Source organism: Balaenoptera acutorostrata, chromosome 8, assembly GCF_949987535.1.
Source record: "Balaenoptera acutorostrata chromosome 8, mBalAcu1.1, whole genome shotgun sequence".
NCBI classification, from domain to species: domain Eukaryota; kingdom Metazoa; phylum Chordata; class Mammalia; order Artiodactyla; family Balaenopteridae; genus Balaenoptera; species Balaenoptera acutorostrata.
This window is the reverse complement of record NC_080071.1, coordinates 14438529-14460076: the sequence shown is the minus strand read 5'-3', so window position 1 is coordinate 14460076 and position 21548 is coordinate 14438529. Positions and strand designations below refer to the sequence as shown.

General features: G+C 37.2%; 1 protein-coding gene across 23 annotated transcripts in view; it reads left to right on the top strand.

Annotated features, from left to right (window-relative positions):
* NEB (nebulin) overlaps positions 1 to 21548 on the top strand; it is a 215554-nt gene that overhangs the window by 101634 nt on the left and 92372 nt on the right. For all 23 annotated transcript variants that reach the window (XM_057551795.1, XM_057551792.1, XM_057551794.1 and 20 more), the window contains exons 62-74: positions 1607 to 1810; positions 2150 to 2254; positions 3776 to 3883; positions 5319 to 5630; positions 5953 to 6156; positions 6885 to 6989; positions 10393 to 10500; positions 11658 to 11969; positions 12824 to 13027; positions 13494 to 13598; positions 14584 to 14691; positions 16036 to 16347; positions 20742 to 20945. In XM_057551795.1, coding sequence (XP_057407778.1) covers positions 1607 to 1810; positions 2150 to 2254; positions 3776 to 3883; positions 5319 to 5630; positions 5953 to 6156; positions 6885 to 6989; positions 10393 to 10500; positions 11658 to 11969; positions 12824 to 13027; positions 13494 to 13598; positions 14584 to 14691; positions 16036 to 16347; positions 20742 to 20945 — 2391 coding nt within the window. The remainder of the gene's footprint in view (positions 1 to 1606; positions 1811 to 2149; positions 2255 to 3775; positions 3884 to 5318; positions 5631 to 5952; positions 6157 to 6884; positions 6990 to 10392; positions 10501 to 11657; positions 11970 to 12823; positions 13028 to 13493; positions 13599 to 14583; positions 14692 to 16035; positions 16348 to 20741; positions 20946 to 21548) is intronic.

Here is a 21548-nt window from a genome sequence, read left to right as displayed (position 1 = left end):
TGCTACAACACTAATCGTTACTCTTATGAAATAAAAGAAGTCGCTGTGTCTGGAAGCTGTTGGGTCATTTCATTGACACTTTGTCCTCTCAGCACAGCTCTCTTTGTGGAGAGGTCATGTGGTAATGACAGAACCGGTACCTATTAGAAAGAGAGGCACCATCTCAAATCTGGGTGTGACAAGCACATTTCCTGCAGCACATATTTTATAGATGTTTGAAGGAATTATTAAGCATTAGAGGACTTTGGAGAATAACATGAATTAACCATAATTATACATTAAATGGCTGTTCCTAGAAATTGTACAGCCTACCTGTGGAAACTCCCACATCTGTTCTGTAGCTTTCCACAACATGCAGAACCCTGTGTTCTGCAAAGAAAGGCTTTGCCTGCATATGAAAGGTTGTTAAAAACGGTTAATGTCACCCATAGAGTGACAGCATTGACAGACTGCTTGCCTCTATTTGTCAAGTGCCTTTTTGAGATCACCTCCTTCTCACGGTGACACAGTCTTAATAATGTGGGAAGCATTCAAAAGTTAAGAAGCACTCCAGAGGTGTAAAATGTTATTGTTTTCATTCTTGCTGTTGTTATTTAAGGGGCAATAACTAGTCAGCATAAGGCAATTCCAATAGGCTTTTAGTCTAGACAGTAAAATAGCTGTCTGTATGCTCTACTTAGTTGCCGTTACAGGTAAAATCCTTCAAATGATCTGGGCAAAGGTCCAATTCCACCGTTGGGAAGTAGTTATGAATACCTAATAAGTACACAAAAGTCTTTAGCAGAAAAAATGACTTAAAGTGTTAAATAAAGATATGGAAAGACAATTCTGGAAAGCAGTCTGTGCTTCCCATCCTGAGAATTTGGTGGGGAAGAGACGGGTTCTGGACCAATAAGATGGTCATTTATTGCCCTGAATCTTGGACAGTGTTGAAGTAGTCAAAGGTCTGCCTCAGGGCTTCAGAGGTTCTATGTCATTATTACATTTTAACCTCTCTTTTTTGTTGTTAAACCAAGAGCTTTACAGATATTTTGAAATATAAGAAAAAATACACAGAAAGCAATAAGAATCCAACATAATCCAACCACTGAAAAAGCCCACTCCTGCTCATGTAATTTATATACAGATTGTTTTATGTGCTATTTTTTCGTTATTTTAACTTCGTTACATTAACGACATTTCTACCAATCATTGATACTCTTTAAAATGTGGCTTTTAATGGCTGCAGAGTGTTTCATTTGACTGGACCTAATATTTATTTACTGACAGCCTGTAGGTCGACATATGTGTGGTTTCTCTCACTTTGGGTTGGCATTCTTTTCCTGTGGACACGAACGGTGAACATCCACTGAACTGGCTGACAGAAGATATTCATTTGGATTCCTCCTGTCCTAACAACCTGAAATATTCTATCATTTTTTTGTTACATTTTTGGGTCGTTTTTGAACATACTTCCTCTGTTAGTCTGCCTAATACAGTGAGCCAGCTTTCTATGAAACCAACAAGAGCAACAACCAGAATTGTACTTTACTATCGATTCTATTTGCACCTTGACCCTAAATCTTTCAGTCTTACTGAAGAGTTTCTGCCTTTTTCCTCCTCACAGAATGTTTACAAGTCTGATCTCCAGTGGCTGAGAGGCATTGGCTGGGTCCCCATTGGGTCTGTGGATGTGGTCAGGTGCAAGAGAGCTGCAGAGATACTGAGTGACAACATCTACCGCCAGTGTCCAGACAAGCTGAAGTTTACCAGTGTGGCTGATTCTCTGGAACAGGTGCTGGCCAAGAACAATGCCATCAACATGAACAAGGTGAGCCCCAGCTGCCTCAAGCTTCTCCAAGATGCCAAAAGAGGTTTTTAGACTTTAATGACTAGTGGAGTTAAAATTATCCATGCAGGTGTGGGGTCACATTTACCTCCTAAATGACGTACTTGAAATCCTCTAATTAATTTCTATTATCCCCAGTTGTAACCCTGATAACTATCGTTAAGACTTAAACCTCCAGCTGAATACTTTATATCCTAGTGTGGTTTATTTTTCCTAATTAGATCAATAACATTCCTGCTTTAATTGGCTTTTTGTAATTGCTATTTCAAATGGTTTTCTTTTTTTTTTCAAATGGTTTTCTATCAACATATTCTTTGATAGCACTTATACACAGAGGCCTGGGACAAAGACAAGACTCAAATTCATATAATGCCTGATACCCCGGAGATCATGTTGGCGAGGCAGAACAAGCTCAACTACAGTGAGGTAGGGGCAAAATCCTGGGGGACCACGCTTGTTTTGTTGTTATTTTTGTTGTTATTGTTTGTTTTCTACACTTCTGTGGATATTCTGGGACCTCAGCTATCATGGTACGTGCAGCTCTGTGATATGAGCACTCAGCCCATCCAACCTTTCATCTGTGGGTTGAATATCATACGCTATAGGATTCCAGGGGCAAACTGAAGTCACATTATCTTTTCCATTTATGGTCTTTACCAGTGTGGGTCAGTGGAACTGAGGAGTATTTTTGGCATTTCCAAGGCGTAGGATAACCAGATATAATACTAGCTTATTATTTATATGAAAACATTATTTGTTATTTATCTGAAATTCAAGTTCAGCTGGGCATGCTATCTTCTTATTTGCTAAATCTGGCACCCCTACCAAGGGGACCTCTAATAATATGCACCTCTTTCCCACCTGGATCCTGAATAAAATTGAGAAGTAAAACAAAGGAGTGGAACTAGAAGTCAAAATTTCACATCTCTTACTACTAAAGTTAGGTTCAAGGACACATTTGTATGAGAGCCCAACAAACCTGCTAAGTGAACCCCAGAATTAGGTTCCCCATCCAGGCACAGGCCACACTGGAGCAGGACAGTCAGCTCTACCTCCCTCAGGGGTGAGTCCTGCTTCGCACAGAGAAGCAGAGGAGGGCACTGGGCATGTTCCTAGAGGAAGGAGGTCAGAGCTGAGCTGGACATGCCCTGCTACCCCATCCCTACCAATTAGATACATCAGGAAATCACTGCACCTCTCTAGGGTAAAGAGAGTAAAGGGGCAGAGATGAAATAATCGAGCTCCTTTTATAGAAAGAGAACCTCAGGCATGGGGAAAAAGTGCTCTCCATTAACAATACTGATTACTATTTTTTTTAAAGTAAAATGCAGTTTTATAGGTGCATGTTTTACTAATATGATCCAGCCAAAAATTAGAATCATAAAGTTGTGATTATAGTCAAGTTAACTATGTTTTAAATTGTACTTTAATTTTTTTCTCATTTGTTTTTTTAAAAATCATAAGATATTACATGATTTTCAAAAATGTTTAAGTAATAAAGAACTAGGTAAAAGTATATAAATATATATTTTATATACAAATGAATAATATTAAACACATTGTTCTGCAATTTTTTCATTTAGAAATACATATAGATTGATGCTTTGCCTATCAATCTATATTACTAGATTATATTAACATTAACATTATATTATGTTGATATGCATAATGTATCATATAATCTACATATTATATATATATTAATCTATAATGATATAAATAATAGATTACTCTATCAATCTATGTTAATGCTCATTGATATATTTCATTTGTTTCTAATGCTACATAGTTTTTTTTGGTAAAATATAATTTATTTACTTTCCAATATTGCTAGAAAGTTAGATTGTTTCTGGAGCCTATCCTTTTTTAAATTTTGTGATATGTCACCTGTTAGACTCCAAGTTGTTGCTATCAAAACTTTGCTTAACTCTGACTTTCCTTCTATAGACTCTGTATAAACTTGCCAATGAAGAAGCAAAGAAGAAAGGCTATGACTTGCGAAGTGATGCCATCCCGATCGTGGCAGCCAAGGCCTCCAGGGACATCGTCAGTGATGTGAGTACCAACACTCCACATATGTACATGGCTGGATGGGGGTGGGGCAGAATCAGTATTACAACAGCAAGATACATCCTGGTGCCAGTTAAAGCACATTTACTGTGCTTTAAATGAAATGTTTTTCATTTGAAAAGAGCTTTAATAATTTAACTCCAGAAGATTTTAATATTCAGGTCCCATATGCAGAGGGGGTATCCTAAACTTCAGTAAAAAATGGAATTTGAATCTACATTTGTTTATATCTATAATTATAAGGCATTCATCTGCATATTTTGAGCACATAGAAATAAGAAAATGACAGAAGAGTTGGGGAAAAAGCTTGGGTACGTGTATTGGTTCAACATAAGAAAAAGATCTGGTACAGCCAGGTTCAGGAAAATTCACCCTTCCCCAAACCTGCTCTGGATTCTTGCCAACCCTTTCTTTGAAAAATTGCCTTAAGTGCTTCCTTTGAGTTCTTTTTATTTTTTATTTTTTTCCCACACACACACACTGTATTTTATTTTTACAAGAGATAAATAGACTGACACCAAGCATTGTACATGGATGACCACAACAAAAGCAACAATGATTGCAATTACCAAACATGAAACACACTCATACTATGTCATAATATTGACATTCAGTCCAGTAATCCTCCACTGTAACAGCTCCTTTACTTTGCAGTGTTGAGTTCTTTTTAAATGAAAAAAGAAAAAAAATTTTTTATAACAACCAAAACCAACAAAATAGCCTGATTTCTCTTTCCGCTGTCTCCGAAAGAAGTTCCTTTGGTAGAGAATTCAGACTTCAGTAAATATATGCTAGGATTTGTGTAATTTTGTTGCGTGAAGTGGAGAGAAGCTAATCCAGAGCCAGCTCTTACCATTGCCACCAACAAAACACTTTCTTGTAGTTATATAATCCGTTTTTTCTCCACAAGGAATCCCAACAAACCTCACCCAAATTTGGTGTCCAGTAGAGCCGGTATACAGGATGGAAACACAAGCCAGTCTATTTCAGGCGTCCTGTGAAAGTTAGCAGAGCCAGATTTGGGAGAGGCGGGGTGGGCAGGGGAGTGAAAAGTTTCCTCTGAACTCAGGAGTTGTTCTCAAAATCATGTGTAAAACTTCTGGGTTAATGATTTCACTGGCCCAAAAAGATTTTAAAAAACGGCAGTTTACAACTCCAATTGATTTTCTGAAAAGTGCTGCTGCCTTTATTTCCAGAGACTTAATGTCTGCAAACCATAGAACTATGTAGTTTGGCCTGCTCCCCATTAGAGTATTGCTGTGAAGTCTCATCAGAGTTTAGGATGAGGAGATAAGTTGATATTCAGAAGATTTATTTCTCTGCAAGAATTACCAATTTTAAAATAATAAAGTTTTATATTAATAAGACTTTTAGCCCTTTTCATTCATTTTTATTTTTTAAATGACTACTGTTATTTCAGTACAAATACAAAGATGGTTACCGCAAGCAGCTTGGCCATCACGTTGGAGCCCGGGACGTGAAGGATGACCCTAAGATGATGTGGTCCATGCATGTGGCCAAGATCCAGAGTGACAGGGAGTACAAGAAGGACTTTGAGAAGTGGAAGACCAAGTTCAGCAGCCCAGTGGACATGCTGGGGATGGTGCAGGCCAAGAAGTGCCAGACCTTGGTCAGTGACATGGACTACAAGAACTACCTGCACCAGTGGACGTGCCTGCCCGACCAGAACGATGTCATGCACGCTCGGCGGGCCTACGACCTCCAGAGCGACGTGAGTACTGAGACCCATTAAACACCACTGTTGACCATGCTCATGATGATAATACATAGTAATATGCAGATAATGGCCTAGGATTAGGTAAAGCCCTCAGAAAAAAAATAACGTTTTTTCCTCTCCACCCTTAATTTACTGTGCCTTACTTTTCTTTTAGAGAGAACATAATACCATGAACTATATCCAATTGGGCTTCATATTTTAAAAGACATCAACATGAAGTTTGGCTATCCACTTTTTCCAGTCCTTTTCATTCATTTTTGAAATCAAGAGTCCTAACAGCTTCAGTAATCCTTGCTTTTGTGTTTGATCTCATCAGAACATTTATAAATCAGATCTCCAGTGGCTGAGAGGCATTGGCTGGGTCCCCATTGGGTCTGTGGATGTGGTCAGGTGCAAGAGAGCTGCAGAAATACTGAGTGACAACACCTACCGCCAGTGTCCAGACAAGCTGAAGTTTACCAGTGTGGCTGATTCCCTGGAACAGGTGCTGGCCAAGAACAACGCCATCACTATGAGCAAGGTGAGCCCCCAATGTGGGGGAAAATAAAACAGGGCTGTATGTCCTTGAGAATATCTATTACTAATTAAGTTAGTCCTTTTGTTTGGTTGTTTTATCTAGTTGCCATCCTGTGTATGGTGATTTGATTGAGTTCTCTATTAGGATTCCCCAAATATATGTGGGAATTTCTGCTTTGACATTTCTTGTGAAATAGAGTTAGGAGTAGGACAGCTGTTTGGTGTTTAAATTGTTTTAAATCTATAACAGTTATACATGTTTGGTATCAAGGTTTCTTTCTCGTTGGGTACTTAGTAAGTATAGAACAAACAAGTCAGGTGCAAATCTTCATAACATTTATCAAAAAGAAATCTAGAGATGGCATATCCAGGTACATTTGCAGTTAACAAACAGACAAACAGACAGAATCATGGGAGGAATTTGTTGATACAGCCTCAGTACATATGGACGTGTATACATGCTTGGAAAATACTTGCTTTTAATTTAATTGGAGTGGAGGTGATCTTGTAACGAAACACACACACATTTTCTTTTCATATCTTAATCTACACTTATATTTAGTGACAATAAATATCTTGTAACATCAAAGAGACTGAAGAATGTTGATATACAGCAGACAGCCCAGATAGTCAGAAGGCTGGCTTTCAACTTTGTCATGATCTCTAAATTGGAAACCTCTGTTTACAACAAACGTTGTTGTTCTAATTCATTAACCTTTTTATCCTTCACAGCGCTTATACACAGAAGCCTGGGACAATGACAAGACCCAAATCCACATGATGCCTGATACACCTGAAATTATGTTGGCGAGACAAAATAAAATAAATTATAGTGAGGTAAGACCATTTGTTTTGACCTGGCCACGTTATTTTGCTGATGTAGTAGAAAGATCGGAATTATGGATTTAATTCTCATGTTGACCAATTATTTATTTATTTTTGCCATAACCTACCCTGAATATATGTATCATTATATTCAAGAATAGTTACAGCAGAAATTAACACAACATTGTAAATCAACTATACTTCAATTAAAAAACTACATAGGGAAATGGATAAATACAAAAATATCTCCATGTCAGGAGGTGGGGAAAATTCTCAAAGTCAACTATTAATGATAGAATCATATTGTAATTTTAATTTAAAAATAATTATTGCTATTTATCAGATTAGTACTTGCTTCAAAATTTGTTCTATGAGTTTTTCTTTAGTTACGTCATCTGTAAAATGAGATAAAAATGTCTATCGAAGAATTTTTGTGATGGCTAAACGGGGTAGTATATATAATATGCCCAGTGTAGAGCCTGGCATAAAGTAGCTGCTTAATAAACTTTAATTTCTTCCCTTTACTCAAGTCACTGTGAAGATTAGATTTATTTAACATGCTCAAAATAACTTCAGTTTATTTACAAGAACTGAGGTAAGAATTCTTAAATTCATCCATCTCAAAATTGCCTGAGGACAATTAAAAAAACATTTTTTTTTTACATACTATCTCCAGCCCCACTAAACTTGTCATCACAAATCTTTGCAGAATAGAAATACTGCCGCAGAAAAAGCTTCTTGCCCAATTGTTCTTGCCAAAGTCAAATGAATCTGGTTCATTCAAGATGAATATTGATTTCTTACATGTTTTTTTGTGTCTTCATTAAACAGAAAAAAGGGCAGACTTCCCTTTAGTTTGAGAACATTGGAAATTTTAAATACTTATTTTCAAGACTTGACCATATTATTATTTTACCCCTGTTAATTACTTTTGCCTATCATAATGTAGCCCTAAAGAAGAGGCATGACAAGTGAAATGAAGAGGAGACGATTTCCTTTTGTCTAGCGTTATAAAACAGACCCAAGGACAAGCCTGATCACAAGGATTTGATTGACCTTGGCTTCAGTCATTTTTTTTTTTTTTTTTTTTTTTTTTTAATGAGGATCTTGAATCAGATGCGTATGTTTGATTGATTGATTGATTTTGGCTGTGTTGGGTCTTCGTTTCTGTGCGAGGGCTTTCTCCAGTTGTGGCAAGCGGGGGCCACTCTTCATCGCGATGCGCGGGCCTCTCTCGTTGCGGAGCACAGGCTCCAGACGCGCAGGCTCAGCAGTTGTGGCTCACGGGCCCAGCCGCTCTGCGGCATGTGGGATCTTCCCAGGCCAGGGCTCGAACCCGTGTCCCCTGCATTAGCAGGCAGATTCTCAACCACTGCGCCACCAGGGAAGCCCGGCTTCAGTCATTTTTGAATGAACAATTTTTCTCTTGGCCACAGAGCTTCTCTGTTGGATTATCTTTTCCCAGACATTCTGCCTCACCCCAGACAGATGAAGTTAGTTTCTATCCCAAAGGGATAATGCTTTTAAGCCTCTCCCTTTTATTAAAATTAGGTCAGACGAGGTAGGGTATTTTTTTTTTCAGACTGCTGAGAGGAAATTGGGCTATTTTTTTAATTTCTAAAATTTTCATCTGGATTTATTTCTTTAAAATTGCATGATTATGGTAATTCCCTAAAGACTGTCTCCTGAAGATTAGATTTCAAAGCGGCCCACTTGAATTTCTTCTCAACCCGTTACCAATGGTACCTTCATTCCATACTTAGCTCAGTAAAGTTTAACAAAACAAAGTAACTATATCTTATTTTTTTTCCTCTTAAACTCTTATGTACCTATTCTAGTTCTCTTGGGTAAATAACTTACCAAACATTCTTTAAAATGTAGCCTTGATGATAATAAAAGTGTTCTCTTTGAAGCCCTGCATCTTTTTCTAATGTTGAAAGAATGAAAAAAATTTGTTTGGCCTGAAGCTGCAAGATGATTCAAGCACATTTTTTCCCACTTATACATAAGGATAAACTTGAGAATTTATTCTTCAAAGGAAAAATATAAAGTATAAAAGTATTTGACTCTAGTTACAAAATGAATATTTCTAGAAATTCTTTTTTAAATTAATTTATTTATTTTTGGCTGCATTGGGTCTTCATTGCTGTGCACAGGCTTTCTCTAGTTGCAGTGAGCAGGGGCTATTCTTTGTTGCAGTGTGAGGGCTTCTCATTGCAGTGGCTTCTCTTGTTGCGGAGCACAGGCTCTAGGCACGAGGGCTTCAGTAGTTGTGGCAAGTGGACTCAGTAGTTGTGGCTCGCAGGCTCTAGAGCGTAGGCTCAGTAGTTGTGGCACACAGGGCTTATTTGCTCCGCAGCATGTGGGATCTTCCTGGACCAGGGCTCAAACCCGTGTCCCCTGCATCAGCAGGCGGATTCTTAACCACTGAGCCACCAGGGAAGTCCCTAGAAATTTTTAAGAAGAACAAATGCCCTTGGGACTTTATCTCAAATACATTAAATTTATTCTTATTTACTTTAGCTTTTCCTTGTAAAATCTCAACATGAAAAGAATGTGAATTGTCATACATTAATAATCTACATTAAAAACATTTAATGACATCCTTCTCAGACTCTAAAGTCATTTTAAAATTATTAATAACAAAGCACTAAATTCTTGTATTGGTTCACAAACAAAAAGACTGAATACTACTGGTATAGATAATTTGTTTAATGCAGTGGTTCTCAAGCTGTGTTCCCGTGGAACACCTGTGTTCCACCTTCTGTGTGCATCTGTCCTGCCACAGAAACTGAACAGTGGGTATTTCCCAATTCATAAAGAAATTATTATAATTTCATCAATTTTGTCCTTTTGTCTCATAAATATCTGGTACCTGCTATCCCTCTGTCTGCTAGCAATTTCCGGCAATTGACAAAATGAATAGAGAGCAAATCAGTATTAACAAAGATGTTCAGAAACAATGGATTATCCTCAGTTTAGCACTATTTGAATACAGGTACATGCTCATGGTGGTAGTGTTGTTGTTAAATAATCATATTCTCTGCTAGTAAAATTGGTCCTAATTCAAATTTGCAGTTAAATAAATAGTCATTTCTTGGTTATTTCATGAAAAGAATAAGTGCTGAGCAATCCAAGCACATTTCAGAGTTAATGACTTAATGTGTAAAATCTAGAAGGATTTAGGCAAGGAAAGTTGTGTTAGACCTGCTGAAAGTAAAATCTCAAGTTAAATAAATAGCTTGTATATGTAGGAAGTAAAAAGAAGAAAGAGATCTTTTTTTTTAAATTTAATTTATTTGAGGCTAAACATACTAGTGTTGTTCTGCATCCAAAAGTAGTCTTCCTTTGACAGAAATACATTTTTAGGGTGAAAGTGAGCACTGTATCTAAAAGCTACTACTTCTTCCTTCAGAACCTCTATCGCCAGGCCATGGAAGAAGCCAAGAAAGAAGGCTATGACTTAAGAAGTGACGCCATTCCCATCGTGGCTGCCAAGGCCTCCCGGGATATTGCCAGTGACGTAAGAGTTGATCACATCCTTATGTTTGTTACCCACAGGCCAGCCACCTGCATAGGGAATCACACTCTTGGGACACAGCTTGAAGTCTCTGTAGTCATCATCCGTCTTAACTGCCTTCATTGCACAGGCAGATAAATTGAGGCTTTGAGACAGTAGGTAACCTGCCCAAGATTACAAGTTTCATAGAGACACACTGGGATATGGTTCCTTTGTTGCTCATCTTTTGGTCTTTGTTTAGTAAGACTGAGTGCCTTGGTCAAAGTTAAATGGACATTATGTTGAGCTACTCATGAAACCTCATGAGCTCTCCTCAGGCTACACTCAAGGCAAAGATGCCAATAAAGAAGCAGGCTTAACTGAGTTCCCCATGACTTGAGGAAGGACATAGGATAGCAAAAAAGTTAAACGTCTCTTTGCTATGGGGCCCACAAAAATCAACATTCCTTTACCCTAAAAATGAATACATCAGGTTCCTGGACAACTTAAATATTAAAATATTAAGAATAGCAAAATTGTCCATTTTGGTAGGTTTTTCTTTGAAATCATAATAAAAATACATAACAAAATTCACTATCTTTACCATTTTCAGTATATAGTCTAGTAGTATTAAGTATATTTACACTATTGTACAACAGACATCCAGAACTTTTTCATCTTGCAAAACTGAAACGCTATGCTCATTATCAACAAAAATTACCCATTTTAAAACTACTCCTTCCAGTTTATTTGTGCAGAGGACAAATTATTTCTCAGAATGCCTTAAAAAAAAGAAAATTGATGAGCCATGTAAGCACATCCCTCTAATATGTTCTCACTTGGGTCCACTCACATGACCGACTTCTGAGAAACTGCTTGTCACTGTAATTGAGCTCATTCAGTGTTCACTTTTTAATCACTTTTTTTGTGATTAAAACACATAATTTTCTAGCATAATATAAAGGAATCAATGTGGAGTTATCCTCTATAGAGGTGTGGAAATGAGCACCATATCTTCTTTTTTGGGTGAAAGCATGCCCCAGTGTGTAGCATCACAGCATCATGTTTGATGAAATTCCCCTGATGTCTTGAGGATTTCATAGAAAAGCATCATCACAGAGAGAGCAACTGGGACCAGCCCTTGCCGCTTCCTCCTCATTTACTGGGTTCTTTTCTTTCAGTACAAATACAAAGAAACTTATCGTAAGCAGTTGGGTCACCATATTGGTGCCCGGATGATACATGATGACCCCAAGATGATGTGGTCCCTTCACGTTGCCAAAATGCAGAGTGACCGTGAGTACAAGAAAGATTTTGAAAAATATAAGACTAGGTTCAGCAGCCCAGTGGACACGCTTGGTATCGTTTTGGCCAAGAAATGTCAGACTTTGGTCAGTGATGTGGACTATAAACATCCTCTGCATGAGTGGACCTGCCTGCCTGACCAGAATGATGTCATCCATGCTCGGAAAGCCTATGACCTCCAGAGTGATGTGAGTACCCCCAATGCTGCTTCTGCGTACTAGTGTTAACAATAATAATAATAACAACAGCAACAATAATACTAGTGCAATAATAATAATACAGTTAGCATGCCCTATTGAGAGTAAAATAAAATAAATAATTAGGATATATCTAATATATTATCTCTAGAACACCGCATTACACACTTTATATTTTGTGATTTTGAAGATGAAAATAAAGGCAAGAGTTTTTTAAAAATCTCCCGTCATAAGAAAAAAAAGTATAGGTATGTGTGGTGATAGATCTCAACTAGACTTACTGTGGTGATCATTTCGCAATATACACACATACTGAATCATGATATTGTACACCTGAAACTAGTATATGTCAATTATATCTCAATTAAAAATGCAAATCAAGAGCATGATTTGTAAAACTTAACATTACTATGTGTTGAAACTCACAACCATAGTTGAATTTCACCTCTTTTCCCTTTAAAAAAAAAAAAGGCAAGAGTTTTTGTGACTGCAACACTTACCCAGCATTGGTCTAAGTATGTGGTCTTTTGGGGAGCTATTAGAACACATTTTCCAAAGCTAAAGAAACTCTGCTCTTGTGTAAAAGTCTTGTAATACCCTCAAGGGCAGGACTGTGTTTTTACTTTTCAAAAAAGATCTTTCATCATTCCTAGTACAATCCTCTGTGCCAAAAAATGCTTAGGAAAAAAATGTACTCAGGATTCAATAATGCTTGTTAATGAGTGATTGTGATGGCAGCTTTACCTGTTCATCAGTGCTTTTGTGTTTCTCTAGTATGATCCATTTTGTGACTGTGAATCTGAACAACTAATTAATAAAAGTGTTTCTTGTCGGTTGATTTGAAGAATTTGTATAAGTCAGACCTTGAATGGATGAAAGGCATTGGCTGGGTTCCAATTGGCTCCGTGGAAATAGTTAAAGCCAAGAGGGCCGGAGAGATACTGAGTGATAACATCTACCGCCAGCGTCCAGACACACTGAAATTTACCAGCATAACTGACTCTCCGGAGCAGGTGCTGGCAAAGAACAATGCGATAAACATGAGTAAGGTGAGTCTTCACTCCTCACCATCAGGTATAGGAATTTACCATAGAATGAAGTAAAAATTCTGACATGTTACTACATTTTAAAGATTCCTATAGGATTTACAATACCTTTTAAAATGATTTTCCCATTATAACACCATAGTTACTTAGTAATACTTCAGAATAGTAAACTGATGTTAAAAATACCATGTGCTGTAATTATTTCACGATTATAGATATTAAAATCTGCAACCCAATTATACTTTTCAGAACTGTTCAAAAATTTTAATAAGAAACAGCAAAAACTGAGTCAATGAAATAGTAAGCTAAATACTCTTGGAAATAGTAATTTATCTACATGAAAGGTAGGAATTTATGCAACTTTAGTAATTTTATTTCTACTTTGTACAGAAGAGAGGTGACTGACACATAATCAAAAGAAAAACTGTCTGTGAACTCCAAAATAATTTTCCTCATTTTTTTTTCATAGCATTTGTATACTGAAGCCTGGGACAATGACAAGAAAACAATCCATGTCATGCCTGATACACCAGAAATCATGCTAGCCAAACTCAACCGAATAAACTACAGTGATGTGAGTAAACTACTGATCATATCATGAAGTGAAAGGCAAAAATGAACTATTGTAATAATATCCTTAGTGAAATCTTTTGACTAATTTATTGTACATGCTCCAGAACAACATTGTCAATAAAAGAGATAGTTCTCCCTTGATTCAAGAGATAGTTTTCCCTTGATTCAATTTTGGTCTATGTGGTAGGTCCACAAAGTAGACTAGCCTTTTATGAAGATGACACCAGAGAATGAAATGCTTTTGGGGAAGTATCCCAATAGGGAATATACTCTTAAAGCCTTCCGCTACAGGTCAGTGTGCTTATCAAGTCATTATTTTATTCAACAACGATTTAGCAGGCAGTCACTAGGTTAAAACACAGTGAGTTACCGTACTGTGTATTCTTTTGCCGCTTCATTGTGTTCTGGTTACCATTTAATGCTATTTGCAAGCATTTTCCTAGCCATCTCTTTCAGGACCAACATTTTCATCAGAGTGAGGATTCTGAAACCCTAGTCTACACAGATCAATCAAGTTCTGTGATGATAATCCATGGTAAAATGGGAGAAAATAAGGACAACGCATTGAGTTGTTCACAAATCCAAATATATTCAATTAAAAAATACTGTGTTTATTCCTTCTCCTTCTTTGGCATAAAAATGGCCTTCCTTTTATATTAAGATCGTGACAATAAATAGCTGGGTTTTTGGTTTTGTTTTTGTTTTTTTTACAGTTTTGCTTGCTTGGCAAAACAAAATTTTAGCAACCTGATGCTGATTTCCCCAAAAAACTTTTGAGATTTACTAATCAATAAAACATCAAAGTTTAAACCATGTGCCTTAAAATCCTTGAGTTTCTTGAAATCCTTGAAATCCTTGAAAGTTTTCTGCAAACTCACACTAATACTTAATTTTGTGTAGTTTAAATGAGGACAGAGAAAGCTTAGTAATAAATAGCTAAAGTTTTTACGAAAGGAGTAATGATTGATCAATTCTTTTTTCTGCAGAAACTCTATAAACTTGCTTTGGAAGAGTCAAAGAAGGAAGGCTATGACTTGCGCGTGGATGCCATTCCAATCCAAGCAGCCAAGGCATCAAGAAATATTGCTAGTGATGTAAGTTGATGTTTTTTGAAGAGGCATTTCTTACTCAAAGATGTTAACAAATGGCAGCTTTTACAGCTTTGCTTGCCAGAAATTTAGCCTGCAAGTCTCAATTTCCTTTAATGATTCCCCCATGTACAAAGTGGCAAATGAAAACAAAGAAAACAAAAGATACTATATCCCGTATACCTGCTAATCTGTCAAAGATGGAGTTATGTTCTTTAAAAATAAGTATTTTATGAACACTAAAAATGGGCTCATATTTTTGAGCCTCAGAAGTTGAGCAGCTGATGACCCAGCCGTTTGTAAAAACCGTTGTTGTTAAAGACATTGGTAGCACATGTAAATCAGCCAACATAAATGTGAACTCTTTCCTACTACTTCTATCCGTTTACTCTGGCATTAAGAGAAGATGTTAATTATGCATACGTTTTAGAGTTTTGTTTAATCCTTTGTTGACCTTTAGTGAAGTTCTCCTACCAAGATGCCCATAACTGGACACAAGAACAAGTTGAGAAGTAAGCAAAGCTTTTACTCAGCACCCACTTTCCTCTCCTCTCTAGTCCTTCCTGTGTCATGAGAAACATCTCCTGAGGGTGTCCAGTACCCTCATTCTGTACCAGGGCTCCTTAAGACCCAAATCCAGACTTTCCTTCTTCTGGAAGTGTCCCAGACCTTAGACATATGCTTCATTCCTTCCATTATAAAAACTTTTTCTGGCTGTTAACCTGGAGAAGCCCACACTGTGACCATCTCATGGTAAAATGGACCATAAAGTATTATTCTTGAATTTTAAAAGTAGATAGAGTGTTAACCCAAGTTATTACTCTCTCATGGTTGAAAGTTCAATGACATTGACAGGCAAATAAGGGAGGTATTTCCTGGTGAAACTTTCTAAATGTAGCCTGTATCCTTGACCATGGAATTCACTATAAATTCTGATTACAAGGGAAATATTCTAAAATAGTCATCATATCGAAACATTTTTAGAAAAAGCAGTCACATGTTTAAATTAAGTAGATGCTCTTTTAAATTGTACAAGATGTTTTATCTTTACTTGTTAAGCAAATGTAAACTAGGCAGTATAGTTTAGTGGAAGGGGAAAATATTAGGAATCAGAAGCTCTCCATTCTAGTCTCAGCCCTGCTACCTGCTTATGATGTGACCTTGAACAAATCACTTAACTCCTGGAGGCTTCAGGTTTCTATTTTATAAAATGGAGTTGATAATATTAAACTTTCTCCCTCACACTAGTGGTGGGGAAAATCAAAAGAAATAATGTGTCTATGAAACTATGAAATGTGATATAAATAAGATGTCCTTATCATTAGACTTATCTGTCTATTCTTTTTTCAGTACAAGTACAAGGAAGACTACCGTAAACAGCTTGGCCACCACATTGGGGCCCGAAATGTTAAGGATGACACCAAGATGATGTGGTCCATCCACATGGCCAAGATCCAGAGTGACAGGGAGTACAAGAAGGACTTTGAGAATTGGAAGACCAAGTTCAGTAGCCCAGTGGACATGCTGGGAGTGGTGCTGGCCAAGAAGTGCCAGATCCTTGTAAGCAACATAGACTACAAGAAACCCCTTCATGAATGGACCTGTCTGCCTGATCAGAATGACATCATTCAAGCTCGGAAGGCCTATGACCTTCAGAGTGATGTAAGTGGGTTTAATATTCTTTAGCAAGGTTTCAAGAAGGGGTTCTAACTTTTGTGCTGTGGAATCTTTTGCCAGTCTGGTGAAACCTATGGACAACTTCTCAGGACAGTGTCATGAGATGCATAAAATTACACACACACACACACACACACACACACACTGGTTTCAAAAGAAACCAATTACATTGAAATATGGTTATCAAAATATTATACTAAACAAGGGGAGGGACAAATTAGGAGTTTGGAACTAGCAGATACACACTACTATACATAAAATAGATAAATAGCAAGGACCTACTGTATAGCACAGGGAACTATATTCATATCTTGTAATAACCTATAATGGAAAAGAATCTGAAAAAGAATATATATATATATAACTGAATTATATATAACTGAATCACTGCTGTATACCTGAAACTAACACAATATTGTAAATCAACTATACTTCAATAAAAAATAATTAAAAAATAAATTAAAAATAAATAAATAAATAAAATTAGATTATCAGGAGAAAAAAATTAAACTAAATACGTGATGTAGTAATATAGATGCTTTTTTATTGAAGTGTAGTTGATGTACAATATTATGTCACAGGTGCACAATATAGTGATTCACAATTTTTAAAGGTTATATGCCATTTATAGTTATTATAAAATGTTGGCTTTATTCCCTGCATTGTACAATATACCCTTGTAGCTAATTTTATACATAATCGTTTGTACCTCTTAATCCCCTCCCCCATCTTTCCCCTCCCCCCTTCCCTTTCCCCACTGGTAACCACTAGTTTGTTCTCTATATCTGGGAGTCTGCTTCTTTTTTGTTATATTCACTAGTTTATTGTTTTTTTAGATTCCACATATAAGTAATATATAGTATTTGTCTTTCCCTGTCTGTCTTATTTCAGTTAGCATAATACCTCCAAGTCCATCCATATTGTTGCAAATGGCAAAATTTCATTCTTTTTTTATGGCTGAGTAGTATTCTGTTATGTATATATATAAACGTCTTCTTTATCCATTCATCTCTTGATGGACACTTAGGTTGCTTCTATATATCTTGGCAATTATAATAATACTGCTATGAATGTTGGGGTACATGTATCTTTTCGAATTTGTGTTTTTGTTTTTTTCGGATGTATACCCAGAAGTGGAATTACTGAGTCATATGGTAGTCCTATTTTTAGTTTTGTTTGTTTGTTTGTTTAATTTAATTTTATTTATTTTTTTATACAACAGGTTCTTATTAGTCATCCATTTTATACACATCAGTGTCTACATGTCAATCCCAATAGCCCAATTCATCACACCACCACCCCCACCCCCCACCGCTTTCCCCCCTTGGTGTCCATACATTTGTTCTCTACATCTGTGTCTCAATTTCTGCCCTGCAAACCAGTTCATCTGTACCATTTTTCTAGGTTCCACATATATGCGTTAATATACGATATTTGTTTTTCTCTTTCTGACTTACTTAACTCTGTATGACAGTCTCTAGATCCATCCACGTCTCAACAAATGACCCAATTTCGTTCCTTTTTATGGCTGAGTAATATTCCATTGTATATATGTACCACATCTTCTTTATCCATTCGTCTGTCGATGGGCATTTAGGTTGCTTCCATGACCTGGCTATTGTAAATAGTGCTGCAGTGAACATTGGGGTGCATGTGTCTTTTTGAATTATGGTTTTCTCAGGGTATATGCCCAGTAGTGAGATTGCTGGGTCATATGGTAGTTCTATTTTTAGTTTTTTAAGGAACCTCCATACCATTCTCCATAGTGGCTGTATCAATTTACATTCCCACCAACAGTGCAAGACGGTTCCCTTTTCTCCACATCCTCTCCAGCATTTGTTGTTTGTAGATTTTCTGATGATGCTTATTCTAACTGGTGTGAAGTGGTACCTCATTGTAGTTTTGATTTGCATTTCTCTAATAATTAGTGATGCTGAGCAGCTTTTCATGTGCTTCTTGGCCATCTGTATGTCTTCTTTGGAGAAATGTCTATGTAGGTCTGCCCATTTTTGTATGGAGACACAAAAGACCCCGAATAGCCAAAGCAGTCTTGCGGGAAAAAAACGGAGCTGGAGGAATCAGACTCCCTGACTTCAGACTATACTACAAAGCTACAGTAATCAAGACAATATGGTACTGGCACAAAAACAGAAACATAGATCAATGGAACAAGATAGAAAGCCCAGAGATAAACCCACGCACCTATGGTCAACTAATCTATGACAAAGGAGGCAAAGATATACAATGGAGAAAAGACAGTCTCTTCAATAAGTGGTGCTGGGAAAACTGGACAGCTACATGTAAAAGAATGAAATTAGAATACTCCCTAACACCATACACAAAAATAAACTCAAAATGGATTCGAGACCTAAATGTAAGACCAGACACTATAAAACTCTTAGCGGGAAACATAGGAAGAACACTCTTTGACATAAATCACAGCAAGATCTTTTTTGATCCACCTCCTAGAGTAATGGAAATAAAAACAAAAATAAACAAATGGGACCTAATGAAACTTCAAAGGTTTTGCATAGCAAAAGAAACCATAAACAAGACGAGAAGACAACCCTCAGAATGGGAGAAAATATTTGCAAATGAATCAACAGACAAAGGATTAATCTCCAAAATATATAAACAGTTCATGCAGCTCAATATTAAAACAAAACCAACCCAATCTATTTTTAGTTTTTTGAGAAACCTTCATACTGTTTTCCACAGTGGCTGCACCAATTTACATTCCCACTGACAGTGTAGTAATATATATGCTTTTTATTAACACATTAAATAAAAAGATCTAGCAGTGGGTGTAAAACTAGCTTAATTTCAAAGAACTGATGAACATAAATATGCAAGATGTCTACAACAACTATAATAGAATATGAAAATATTTATGACTTCTACTGCTGATAAAATTCCATGTAGTGTTAATACTACCATCATCTGTTGCCTATAGTTATAGCTAAAAGAAATGCTATGTTTCAGTTAGAGGTGAAAATAAAGATGTTTTTTCTATCTAAGTTCATTGATGCCAGGTTAAGAAATCCTGATTTAATGCAACCTGATTTTCCAAATGAATTTATTGCATTATCATTTTTCTGACTACTTAACCTATAGGAAATATCTATTATAGCTTGTGGAAGGAAATATAAGAAAGAGTTATATATATCAAGACAATTTTTCTAAGAAGCTGAAAACAGTATCTCCGTAGAAATATGTTAAGTATTTTTGTTGTCAGCCAGTAGATTGTCCTTGGGACTCAAATACTACCTTACTGGTATAGTAGCTCCTTGGTTTTTTTTTGTTTTTTTTTTAAATTTATTTATTTATTTATTTATTTTTGGCTGTGTTGGTCTTCGTTTCTGTGCGAGGGCTTTCTCCAGTTGTGGCAAGCGGGGGCCACTCTTCATCGCGGTGCGCGGGCCTCTCACTATTGCGGCCTCTCTTGTTGCGGAGCACAGGCTCCAGACGCACAGGCTCAGTAGTTGTGGCGCACGGGCCTAGTTGCTCCGCGGCATGTGGGATCTTCCCAGACCAGGGCTCGTACCCGTGTCCCCTGCATTGGCAGGCGGATTCTCAACCACTGCGCCACCAGGGAAGCCCCGCTCCTTGTTTTTTTGATCAGCTCTGACAAGTAGTCACTTTTGGAAGAATGATAAAAGTGGTGGCATTGTAAAAAAGAGTTTCCCAAAAAGCCACAAAACCAAAAAGAATTGTTACTCTTACTTATGAGAAAAACTCTCCTTCAGCCAATTTATTTAAGTTCAAAGAAGAAACATGAAAGCAGGATAAAATATCTTTTTTTTTTTTTACTTGAACTACAACACAAGAAGAGGGACTGAGGATAAAATAAGTAAGAGTAAAAATATATATACTCTTTGGCTTAGAAACATGAGTATAGAATCATCTGAAAAAAGATCCCTTTTTGTTGTCCCGAGAAAACACGTGGATTCAGCATGTGGAAGTGTTCATCCTTTCTTTATGTTATGCAATGGCTGTGAAGGCCCCTGCCCAATGAGATAGGAACAAACTATACTCTAACAGAGAATTATTCCCATACAAAGAGGTATAGGCAATCAAATCAGAGAATAAACACTTTGTATCAGGAGGCAGGCAGGAATTTCCTTAAAATGGTTTTTCATTGATGAAATCACATATTATTAGAGATTTCATAGGTCTTTAAAACAGCAAACATTGACTACCTTCAGGGACAAAGTGCTGGACTAGCCATTCTACACCAAAGTAAGGCAGTCCTGTGTCTTCCCTGAAATTTACACAAGATGCAGAATTATACACCATCTGTATACACCATGCTAAATCAAGATTAGACATCAGGCTGTGGAGGTAATTTCTACACATATTTGACATTGTTTCATTTTCAGGCTATTTACAAGGCTGATCGTGAGTGGCTGAGAGGCATTGGGTGGGTGCCCATTGGCTCTGTGGAGGTCGAGAATGTGAAGAGAGCGGGAGAAATCCTGAGTGACAGGAAGTACCGCCAGCCCGCAGACCAGCTCAAGTTCACATCCATTACAGACACCCCAGAGATTGTCCTGGCAAAGAATAATGCCCTGACCATGAGCAAGGTGAGTCTCCAGCTTTTGCCAGTTGCCTGTGTCATACCTTCCACAGACTGGGCTTATAAAGTGAGAAATGTCCTGGAGGATTTCCAGAGAAAGGAGAGGTGATGGGCTTAATTCTCATGTAGGCCTTCAACAGAGCATGTGCTTGAATCCTAGTTGGACCTGCATGCTTCTCTCAACCTTGTGTCCCCTCATTCTCTGAGTGGGTGAGGAAGTACAGCCTAGGACAGTTTCTCTGGAGTAAGGCATACACTCCTCTGAGCAGTGAACTAGAGACATCCACAAATGCACTACTTTTCTCTGCACATTCTCTTTGGCAGAGCAGACTCAAGGCATCAGCATCTCTTTATCCATCCTGTAAAAAAATATGCAGTCATTTTGCATTTTGTTCAGAAGTCTTGGAAACACAGTGTGCATAGCAGTGCCAGTGCACAACTCAAATTACTTGCTTCCAAAACCATAGGTTGTAGAAATCGCACTTTGGAAAGTGAGATGTGACTGCTGCTTTCATTTTTATTGTACAAGATCGATGATCGCTTTTTTCCTCCCGAGTGCTGGAAATCTTTGATACTCGGCTAATTTCTTTATCCAATAGGTAGGCCCTTA